Source organism: Lampetra fluviatilis, chromosome 30, assembly GCF_964198595.1.
Source record: "Lampetra fluviatilis chromosome 30, kcLamFluv1.1, whole genome shotgun sequence".
NCBI lineage: Eukaryota > Metazoa > Chordata > Hyperoartia > Petromyzontiformes > Petromyzontidae > Lampetra > Lampetra fluviatilis.
Window position 1 is genome coordinate 11,456,579 of NC_136304.1, and position 12,125 is coordinate 11,468,703.

Here is a 12,125-nt window from a genome sequence, read left to right on the forward strand (position 1 = left end):
ACATGCGTTTTTCTGGATTTTGTTGTTATTCTGTCTCTCACTGTTCAAATAAACCTACCATTAAAATTATAGACTGATCATTTCTTTGTCAGTGGGCAAACGTACAAAATCAGCAGGGGATCAAATACTTTTTTCCCTCACTGTACATATGCAAATTAATTAGACCTTCATGTCAATATTCTTTGGGTCTTTTGGTAAATCCACATAGATATAAAAAATTATACAAATATCACGACATTTCGATCGCAACACAAGCAATCGTCATCAGGTGAAAAAAATAGCGAGAGAGCTGCTGAGGCAGGATGTTATAAAGGTTTGAGATGGGTGTAGCCCAAGGGTTATAAGCGAAGTGGGCGGGGCTAGTGAAGAAATTTGCATGTAAACGTAAGATCGGAGAGCTGAGTTACCTCCACGACAACGAGGCTGCGGAGGTGGCCATTGTATTGTGAGAGCATGTCAATGTAAGATCGTAGAGCCACCGCCACATCAAGGAAAACGAGCAACAGTGGCTGTGTTAGACATTTAACCTGTTAATGTAAAGACATTTAACCTGTTAATGTAACACCAGAGATTCGAAAATAACTACTAAACATCACAGCCAGTTATGACTTAACCTGGTTAATAACGTCCTTCCAATGACTGCTCAGTTTGTACCCATCTTCTCGGTTGAAATTGTGTCTGTGTTTATATATCTGGATGGCTTCATGAACTAATCTTTGCTGATAGCCAATGGGTTTGCAGACTACCTTCATCTTGGAAAAATCAATTTCGTGTGTGCCCACAGCATTAAAACAATTATCAGTCATGAAAGCTTTAAGTCAACCTTCATGTAAAGTTAATTTGCATACATTTGCAGGGTCGTTTGTTTGGACTATACAAACCACGTCAACAACAACAACCTCCTACCGTTTGTCCTGGCACATCGTCGTACTGACCACTCACTCCCATGGTTCGCGGTAATGCCCCCGACCACAGCACTCGGTCTCGAGCATTGTGAACGTGTTGGCGGTACACCAGTGGTGCGCGGTATCCCAAAAAATAGAAATCGCATTTTTCGCAATTACTTATTTTCCTGCAATTCGCCAACCCCGGTGAGACAATCTTGTGGGGTGGTGTGTTAAAATCAGTTCTCGTGATGTCGACGCAGTCAGACGAAGAACGTTATGAGCGGCTGAGCACGAAGCTTTGCAGTCTGTAGCCATATAGCAGCACCCATCCTGATGACGATTGACTTCGTGTTTTGACTCGTGTCATAGACTTGTTCGGACGATTCCAAACTCTAAAGTATTCAGAAGAAGTACGACACGATCCCAACGCTCATCTTGCTGTACTATCCATCGGCGGTTTAAGACGACAGAGATTATGATGCTCCAGTCCCACCTCAGGCTCGTAAGGCAAGGAGAGAAAGCAATGAAAGAAAGCCGCTGCTGCTGCTGCTTCAGGCGCTCACCCTCTTGGTCGGCCCAAAAGAAAATTGCATGCCCCAGAACCAAATCATCAGTCAATATTGACCTTTTTAGCAAGTCTCAGTAGACTGAATAGACCTTCGAATTGCGTCAAACTTGGCGACAGGGCCAGTTAAAGACTGATAAACAGATTTGCCGATTCTAATTTTTATTTCAAATTATTTTATGGGGACCGCTGTGTTATGCTGCACCGGTGTCTTGCCAATACATACACAAGCTCCCCACTTCTTCTGCCCCTGCACACCACACGATCAGCGGGAGCAAGGTTACAGAGTGTCTCCCCTGGCTGCGTTGGCCACCTAACGCAGGGAAAATTTTACAGCGTGCTGCCTAAACCCCCGCAACACTGGTCTACCATTCCTGCGCCACTCAACACACGCACACAGAGAACATACCGCAGTCTCATACACTGAGAATAGGTTTTCCCCTTCTGGCAACAAAACAGGTGTTAAGATGTTAAAACACCAAACTGAAACCTTTTACAAGGAATCATGTCTGCATTAACCACAATACTTGTGGTCAGAATGCAAACAAAAAACATCCTCTGATAATATATGCATTGTCTTTGAAACTGATTGGTCCATATCAGAGACAGCTTTCTTTTGAGCCTAGTCTCAAACGGTGTTAGACCAGAGGACGCCAAAAGTCGTCTTTTGGCGTCCCCTGGTATAACACCAAAAGCCGACGAACACAACAACATCCATGCAACATTTGAAATGCATAGCAACAATCCTGCCCCTAAAATAACAGCAACCCAATGCTGAGTAGTGGCGGTCATCTGAACCCAACCGTCTAGGAATGCGTCCTTTTAGCTTGTCCCTCGTATGGGCCCGGTTTGGGTCCCCCAGGGACCCTGGAGGTGACTCGCAGCTGGCCCAACGGGCACGGTTTCCCCCGGGATGAAGATGGAGGAGAGGAAGAAATGGGTGGCGGTCGTACCGTCCACCCCGGTCCGCCTGTGGGTGGCACCGCCGGCGGTTCCATGCGCGTCAAGCCCTGGGATCCTGCGGATGGAGGAACAGAGTCTCGCAGATGCGCAACTTCCGTAAATCTACGTCCGTCCCCGTTGGACACATCACACACCTGGCCATCAGATGGCGGAGATGAAATTCCCTCATAAGGTGGAAAATATGGTTTCAGTCGTGATGGGTGCACATACCAACGCCTGCGACCAACCTGGATCCGTACACACTGCGGCCTCCTAACCTCAATGAACTCCACCGGGCCCTGCCATGGCCTATGTAATTTAGGAGATGTGCCCACAGGCACCTGGGGGCAATGCAGCCATGCCCTCTCCCCATATTTCTACGATTTTTCCGATTCCTTAAGCCCAGCCAGTTTTTCATTTGCAGCCTGCCGTTTGGCCGAATTTCTCCAGGACGCCTCCCATGCTTCCATCAAGTACTTTAGGGTGAGGCTCATCAGTCCCGGCACAGCGACTCTCTTTTTGCTTGGCTCAATATTTAACTGGGCTTCCATGGGGGGGATCACATTCTCTCCCGTACGTAAAAAAATAGGGAAAATCCGGTAGAGGCATGAGGGGCCATTCTATAGGCCGCAAGAACTCCCAGAACGTATAGGTCCCAATCGGACTGTGCCTCGTTGACTTGTTGGCACAACAGGGACATAAGTGTCCTATGTAAACGTTCCACCATCCCGTCAGTCTGGGGATGGTAGGGTGAGGTTCGAATTTTCTTCATACCCAACAAATCACATACCTCTTGCAACAATTTTGAAGAAATATTTCAGCTCTGGTCCTTAAGGAGATGTTCCGGGGCCCCCTTATCCAATGCATAACCATGCAGGAACGCATCCGTAATGGACTTCGCCGACTGATCCGGTAGGGGCCATGGCACCGGCCACCGTGACAGGTACTCTACTCCTACCAGCAAGAATTTATTTCCCCTCAGAGTGGTAGGAAATGGCCCGAGGATGTCGAGGGCATCGAGCTCATTTACACGGGACACCCCAATGGGCTGCAGTGGTGGTCAGGTCAGTCTCGACGGGGGCTTCCGGCGGGCACATTATAAATATCCCTTGAGCACGTTATGAACGTCCCCTGCCATCCCCGGCCATAAGAACGTAAACAACGTTTTCTGCACACTTAGGTGAATCAATCACACATGGGCAGCTCTCGTTACTCTACCCCGCAGAGCAGTTGGCACCACGATACAGTACCGCTGTACCTCCATATCCCAGCGCATAAGTAGCCCATCTCGGAGGACTACGGGGGACATACCCTCTGGACCCTCCCTATCGCTTGGTGCATCAACACGGTGCTGTAACTTTAGTAAGGAGGCGTCCTCTGCTTGGAGGTGCCTCCATTCCTCTTGTGCAAGACCAATAGTATTATCGCACACCACCCCCCGTACAGGTGGCGGAGCATCCACCAATTCTACCACGGCACCCGGCTGCCCCGCATCCACCTGCTTACAACAGCCGGCGCCCATCAAACATGCGCACTGGCTCTTCGGCGATAACCGTGACAGAGCGTCCACGTTGCAGTGACACAACCCCTTCCTATAGGTGACTTCGAATTAATAATCTTGCAAGATTTCCAACCATCGTGAGAGTGGTGCGGACGGCTGATCAATGCGTAGCGCGTATTGCAAAGCCGCGTGATATGTGCGTACCATGAACTGCCTTCCGTAGAGGTATGGGCAGTACTGTTGTACAAAGTGCACGATAGCCAACAACTCGCGGCACCTAACACAATAGTGCTGCTCTGCGGGGGACAGCACCCGGCTAACGTAAGCGACCACGCTCTCCACCCCGTTCTCCACCTGCAACAACACGACGCTGATTCCGGTATCACTGGCATCTGTATCCAACGTAAACGGCAAGGAGAAATCGGGGTATCGAAGGGGGGGTGCGTTCATGAGGCCATTGCACAGCGCAAAAAATGCGGCCTCCTCCTCCGTCCCCCACCGAAACCTCTGGCTCTTTGCCATGAGAGCGTGGAGTGACTTCACGATTGACTCAAACCCAGGCACGAAGCGGCGGTAATACGACACGAACCCCACAAAGTGCGGACCTCACCCACCGACGTGGGGGTCAGCCACTTACGCACGCACGCAGTCTTCTCAGGGTCCGTGTCGACCCTGGACTCGCTAACAACGTGCCCCAGGTATCGAACCGATTTTTGTAAGAGGTAACATTTCCGTGGCTTGAATTTCAATTAGCCGCCCGCATTTTAACAAATACCGCACGCAACCACTGCAGATGTTCCTGGAACGTGCGGCCAAAGACAATCACATCATCCAAATAGATCAGACATGACTCCCATTGGAGCCCCGACAGTACCAACTCCATAAGTCGCTGGAATGTGGCCGGAGCTGAGTGAAGCCCATCGGCAGCACGTTAAATTGATACAGTCCTTGCAGTGTCCGGAACACGGTTTTGGGTTTTTAGCTTTCATCCAGGGGCAACTGCAAAAACCATGACAATAGATCCAGGGTGGAGAAAAACCGTGCCCCCGACAGGGCATCCAACGAATGTCCATCCGTGGGAGTGGATACGCGTCCGCCACAAAGACTTATATAATTTCCGAAAGTCCACACAGAACCGCAAACTCCCATCCTTTTTAACCAGGACAATGGGAGCACCCCAAGGACTGGTTGACGGGGAGATTATATTGGCGGCCAACATCTCGTCAACCGCCTGATGAATGTAGTCCTTTTCCTTCGGACTAAACCAAAATGAGTTCTGACGAATGGTAGCGGTAGCAGCAGCGACGACGGCGACAGCTGTGGAAACGCTATCCCTCTCTCCGTGGCACTGGGCTGCATGCTTCGGGTTGCCCAGCTGGTCCAGGAGGGACAGTAACAGCAGTGGCGATGGCTGCGGGAAGCCGCTCATGGCGTTCGACGGAATGGCAATGACGTCCCGCGCGGTCGGCGATGGCGACGGACTTGACGATGGCTGTGGAGAGCCGCTCTTCCTCCTTCCATCGGCTTCAGCGGCAGTATGAGTGAACATCTCTGACAGCCGGTCTATCTTTTCCTCGAGAGGCGGCCAGGAGAAGAGGGGGTCTCTGGAGTTGGGCCATCCGTATTTGTGGACTTTTCTCCCTCACTCCCCTCCTATTTCGCTTCCGTGGACTCTCCGCATGGGCATCTTCTACTCAAGCGAGGCATCTTGTAGGCTATCGCTGCCACCGGAAGAAAGGCAGTCCACACGAGTTGCCTCTTCAGTAAGGCACTTTATTCTCCCCAAACAGAAAGACCTCACGATCTTGCCATGCCTCCATTTGCATCCTCTCTCTCCCTGTTTCTTCTAGAACCTTTGAGGAGGTTCTCTCTCCTCCTTCTCCTCTTCTTCACCAATCCTCTTCTTTCATCCTCATCCACCTCTAAACGTCTTTCACCTCGTCATCTCATTTTTCCGCCTTTTCCCCTACTTCAACCCCTCGGTCAATCCCACGTTCCGTTCCTACCAGCCTTCCCACTCTCACACTTTTGGTTTGTCTATTATAGGCGTTCATCAGTGACCCTCGCTGCACCTGCGTGTGTGAATGCCTGTAAATATTGTGCGCGTATGCACGTGTTTCCAGATCCCAGTTGGTTCGGATGCGGACGGAATGAATATTCTGGGTCTGGTGGTGTTTGCCATTGCCTTTGGGATTGCTCTGCGGCAACTTGGGACAGAGGGAGAGGTCCTCATTCGCGTGTTCAACGTGTTTAACGAAGGGACCATGGTGCTCGTGTCCTGGATCATGTGGTGAGCTGACAACCTGTGTGGGTAATTGTCTTGTGAACACAAAAGAGAAGTGTACATCATAGCTGTCAACCCCTTATCAGTGTCTACCTTATTAGACCAATTCAGACTTTATTGGTCACCCCGTGCCCTTATAAATATCAACTTCATCATACAATGTCCCAATACAAAAAATAGACTAAAGATGTGCCCTATTGATGATAGGTTTTTCCCCTTTTTTCTGGCAACAAAACAGGTGTTAAGACGTTAAAACACCAAACTGAAACCTTTTACAAGGAATCATGCCTGCATTAACCACAATACTTGTGGTCAGAATGCAAACAAAAACATACTATAATAATATATGCATTGTCTTTGAAACTGATTGGTCCACACTAGAGACAGCTTTTGGGGTCTAACACCATTTGAGACGAGGCTCCAAAGAAAGCTGTCTCTGGTGTGGACCAATCAGTTTTGAAGACAATGCATATATTGTCAGAGTATGTTTTGTGTTGCATTCTGACTACAAGTATTGTGGTTAATGCAGACATGATTCCTTGTAAAATGTTCCAATTTGGTGTTTTAACATCTTAACACCTGTTTTGTTGCCATAAAAAAGTGGAAAACCTATTCTCATATTTTGGTACTGGCAAATGAGGTCCCATGATAGATCACTGTGTCTCTGCATCCTTCTCTGTCCTGTATATATCAATCTATCTTTATCACTTTGTCTCTGTTTCTCTGTTCCTCTGTTCTCTTTTCTACCTCTCCCTCCCTCTGTATTCCTCTCGTCCCTCCACTTGCATCTCACCACTTCCTTCCCCCCTATTTATCTCACTTGCACTCCTCATTTCCACCTTTCCCATTACAATATCTTGCCTCTCCCTGAGGCTCACTCCCACTGCTTGTTGCTTTCCTCTTTCCGTTTTGCTCTCTTTTCCTCTCCGTTGAATGCCCTTTCACTCTCTCCCCACCCCTCTCCTCTGTGTTCCTGTCTCTTCCACCTCCCTCTATCTCATTCCCACCTCCCTCTATCTCATTCCTCACCTCCCTCTATCTCATTCCCACCTCCCTCTATCTCATTCCCCACCTCCCTCTATCTCATTCCTCACCTCCCTCTATCTCATTCCTCACCTCACTCTATCTCATTCCTCACCTCCCTCTATCTCATTCCCCACCTCCCTCTATCTCATTTCTCACCTCCCTCTATCTCATTCCTCACCTCCCTCTATCTCATTCCCCACCTCCCTCAATGTCATTCATCACCTCTCTCTATCTCATTCCCACCTCCCTCTATCTCATTCCTCACCTCCCTCTATCTCATTCCTCACCTCCCTCTATCTCATTCCTCACCTCCCACTATCTCATTCCTCACGTCCCTCTGTCTCATTCCTCACCTCCCTCCTCTATCTCCCACTTATATCGATCCACGGCCATAGTGGAGGGTGGGGAGGCGTGACGTCAGCACGAACGCAGCTCAACGCCGTGGGATGCGGGTGACGTCACCACGTGAAAGTGCGTGGGGACGTCACTGCTTCACATGTGCACCTGCGCACCAGAGAGCTAGGCAGACAGGAATCCAGGCAGGAAGCCAGCCAGATGTTTTTTCCCCTTCTAATTGAGTATGAAGTATGATTATCCCTGAGCCGCTTGACTTGGCAGAGTCTTTATAAATGTTGTACAAAATGTAAAACACATTGATAAGATTTGCTTCAACTACGTTGCACGTTTGCTGCTGCGTGCAGGTATGCCCCAATTGGAATCATGTTCCTGGTGGCCAGCAAGATTGTGGAGATGCAGAACGTGGTTCTGCTGATCACTAGCCTGGGCAAATACATCATGTGCTGCGTCGTGGGGCAGCTCATTCACGGCCTCATTGTGCTGCCAGCGATCTTCTTTGCGTTCACGAGGAGGAATCCGTACACGTTCCTGCTTGGTATCCTCACAGCCCTCACCACCGCCTTCGGCACCTCTTCAAGGCAACAAATTTTCCTTACGTTTAACATTTACAGAGCACCGTGTAAACACGTCTAGGAGAGCATTTGTGACAAGGATATGTTTTTATACTGTATATTACTTAAATCGTTTTCCAACACGATCGTATGTAATCTGTGGTTAAAATGGAAATTTCAAAGTCTGGTGTCAAAAATATTCACCCTGCAGTCCATGTCCTTTTCCATTTACCCTTAAAAAAACAATTCATGCTTGAGCTTACACTGATTTGAGAAATGCCAGTTTGGTGTACCAGCATATTGCATTTACACCACCGTGCAAAATGCATTATCTAGCCCAGTGGTTCTCAGCCTTCGTTGACTACTGTGTAATCCCCCCCCCTTGTTGAGTTTAGTTTCAAGCGAGTAAACCCCCTTGGCTGATGCAAGCGTGGTTCTGAGAAATAAATGTAATGAATCATGAACATCAATATTTTAACCAATTGTCGATTGTGTGAGGTATATCCTAGAGCCAAGTAACTGCAAGCGAATTTGACAAAATTAATATTCAACGGACGCTCTGCATGGGTGACATAATTTGTTCCCGCTTGCTGGTTACTCTTGTAAACCACATTGCTTATGTTGAGTTTAGAAAGGTAATTTATACCCTTCTCGGTCACTGTATGGATTTACATTTTATCGTCGGCTATTTATATTGGCAGATTCATACATGATTACTCACCAATGACTCTCATGTGTGATATAATTGCACACATTTATAAATCACCTCATGTACCCTCTGGGACATTGCAATGCGTACCCCCAAGGGTTTTCGTATCCCCGGTTGAGAACCACTACTGTAATGGTTCCTCCGTAGTAAAATGGTGCCATGTTTACCCTTCTTTGTGATTTCGTGCTGCATGCTTCATATACAAGTGTTAAGATTTAACTTTATATCGCTATATTTCACGGTTTTTGTTCCTACTGAAATCAGGATAATAAGATGAATGAATAATAATTTATTTTATGTAGTAGCATTCATGCAATTTTTCATCTCAAAACGTTTAACATCGCAAACCACATTAACATAAAAAATGGCAGCCCCAGGAAGCAGCAGGCCCAGACCCAGGAGGCAGAAGTTTCTCAGACAGAGCCAGGGTGCAGCAGTTTCTCAGACAGAACCAGGGTGCAGCAGTTTCTCAGACAGAGCCAGGGTGCAGCAGTTTCTCAGACAGAACCAGGGTGCAGAAGTTTCTCAGGCAGACCCAGGGTGCAGCTGTTTCTCAGGCAGACCCAGGGTGCAGCTGTTTCTCAGACAGAGCCAGGGTGCAGCTGTTTCTCAGACAGAACCAGGGTGCAACAGTTTCTCAGACAGAACCAGGGTGCAGCAGTTTCTCAGACAGAACCAGGGTGCAACAGTTTATCAGACAGACCCAGGGTGCAGCTGTTTCTCAGACAGAACCAGGGTGCAACAGTTTCTCAGACAGAACCAGGGTGCAGCAGTTTCTCAGACAGAACCAGAGTACAACAGTTTCTCAGGCAGGACCAGGGTGCAGCTGTTTCTCAGACAGACCCAGGGTGCAGCAGTTTATCAGACAGACCCAGGGTGCAGCAGGGTGCAGCAGCTTCGGCAAGGCCAGGCGCCACAGCAGCAGTGCATCACTGGCGGCCCTGGAAATCCACGACAACAAAACCAAAACCTATCAAACCCAGAACAACACAAAACGCATTCAAAAACTCCCAAATAAATTCTAATCTGCAACAGGGACTCAAGAATAAAAAATAAAAATCTAAGAGACAGAGTTGAAAAAAACGGCAAGGAGCGCATGCGCAACAAATGAAGCGAGGGCACCGGCGGCATCTTCTCATTTCAGGCTCCGCCGTTTCCCGACCATGACCCTTCTTGTTGAACCCTTTTGTGTCGCAGCTCGGCGACGCTGCCCCTCATGATGAAGTGCGTGGAGGAGAACAACGGCGTGGACAAGCGCATCAGCCGCTTTATCCTGCCGATCGGCGCCACCGTGAATATGGATGGCGCCGCTCTGTTCCAGTGTGTGGCCACCGTCTTCATCGCTCAGTTCAATGACATACATTTGGATGCGGGGCAGATCTTCACGATCCTGTGAGTCACACGTGAGCTTGCGGGTGCGCTCTCTACGGTCGTGAGTTTATTATTATTTTTTACGGCAACGGTTTGTGATGGAAAGTTATCGTAAATATAAGTAGCGCGATGTTGCGGTTCACCAAACCCAAAAAGTGGAACAACGATTATATGCATTAAGAGCAGAGTGATTCCCTGCTCACGTGAGCATTGAGGCGTTGCACATCTCCTGTTCGCAGCCCTGAGCCAGTGGTGGAAATTCCACATTCCGGCCGATTGTAGCTCATCGCTCGTGACACAGACACGATTTGATCAAAGTGATTCACAGCGACATTTGATGTTTTCCAAACATTTGACTGCAGGAGAAATGGTATAAATTTGATTATTGTCATCGTAAACAAAACAGATATCAGACATTTATGCTCTGATTACGTCACCACACTCGGGTGCATCGCGTGACCTATATTTTATGCACTGAATATAAACTGATGACCTTTGTGGAAGAGTTAGTAGTGTCTTATGTGGATGACATTATAATTATGGCGTTGAGCTCTGTCCACTATATTATTTACAGTCAGGTGCTAATTGTCGTTGTTGATGAAGACTCCATATCTTATTTTCCGATTCACAGTTGATGAGTTCAGGCCCAAAGGCCACAAACACCAAGTAGATTTATAGGAATATAAATGTGTTTCTTTAATTGACCAAGGTTGGAAGACTTGGAAAAAGTGAAAATGTGACAGAATTCCAAAGTGGAGCAGTGCAGAGGCAATAAACAGAAAGAGAAGTTGTAGTGACCTGCAGAGTAGTGAATGGGTGAGTAGGTGAGTGAGTGGGTGAGTAGGTGAGTGAGTGTGTTGTGGTGACCTGCAGTCTGGTGAGTGAGTGGGTGAGTAAGTGACTGTGTTGTGGTGACCTGCAGTGTGATAAGCGGGTAAGTGATTGGGTGAGTAAGTGACTGTTTTGGTGACATGCAGTGTGGTGAGTGAATGAGTGGGTGAGTAAGTGAGTGAGTGTGTTGTGGTGACATGCAGTGTGGTGAGTGAATGAGTGGGTGAGTAAGTGAGTGAGTGTGTTGTGGTGACATGGAGTGTGGTGAGTGAATGAGTGGGTGGGTAAGTGAGTGAGTGTGTTGTGGTGACATACAGTGTGGTGAGTGAATGAATGGGTGAGTAAGTGAGTGAGTGTGTTGTGGTGACCTGCATTGTGATGGTTGAACAGTGTGGATGCTACAAAACAGTGAGTCTGGTAGACCGAGTCCTTAACAAGCAGATAGAGAAGTTCATTACGAGCGGTTGTCAAGGTAAAAAAAGGTCAACCTATAATTAGTAATATAATCAACAAAATGTATACACTGATTAATAGTATAAATAAAATGTATAATGATTATACTCAACATTAACAACATAAATATACTAACCCACATTCACGGACCGGCTGAAGCGCATCACACGACATCAAATTGCAATGTAAGAATGGATGACAAATTACAATTGTTATGGTGTCTGGTATATATTTGTACACGAGAGTGGGTTTTTAACGTGACTGTTTTCATTTGTGCAGCGTCACGGCAACAGCATCAAGCGTGGGAGCAGCTGGGATCCCAGCAGGCGGCATCCTGACGCTTGCCATCATCCTGGAGGCGGTCGGCGTCCCCACCAAAGACCTGTCTCTGGTTCTGGCGGTCGACTGGTTCGTGTGAGTGTCCCCTCGTTTTGTGAATTCCATTTCGATGTTGGAGCAGCCTGTCGGTATGAATTGCTTTGGGCGCCACGGTGGCTAGGAGATGTCAACTACCTCGCCTGGTATGAAGGAGGTCGTGGGTTCGATCCTGACTGAACGCCTGTTGGATATTTGAAGATTGCGCGTCTCTTTTCCTGTGGTCGCGTGGATTTTTCTCTTGGTCCTCCGGTTTTTCCCTCCACATTTAAA

General features: G+C 48.0%; 1 protein-coding gene across 1 annotated transcript in view; it reads left to right on the plus strand.

Moving 5' to 3' along the window:
• The window catches only part of LOC144943272 (neutral amino acid transporter A-like), a 46,382-nt gene that overhangs the window by 21,149 nt on the left and 13,108 nt on the right, over positions 1 to 12,125 (plus strand). The window contains exons 4-7 of the mRNA XM_078870613.1: positions 6,019 to 6,185; positions 7,907 to 8,140; positions 10,020 to 10,214; positions 11,757 to 11,891. Coding sequence (XP_078726739.1) covers positions 6,019 to 6,185; positions 7,907 to 8,140; positions 10,020 to 10,214; positions 11,757 to 11,891 — 731 coding nt within the window. The remainder of the gene's footprint in view (positions 1 to 6,018; positions 6,186 to 7,906; positions 8,141 to 10,019; positions 10,215 to 11,756; positions 11,892 to 12,125) is intronic.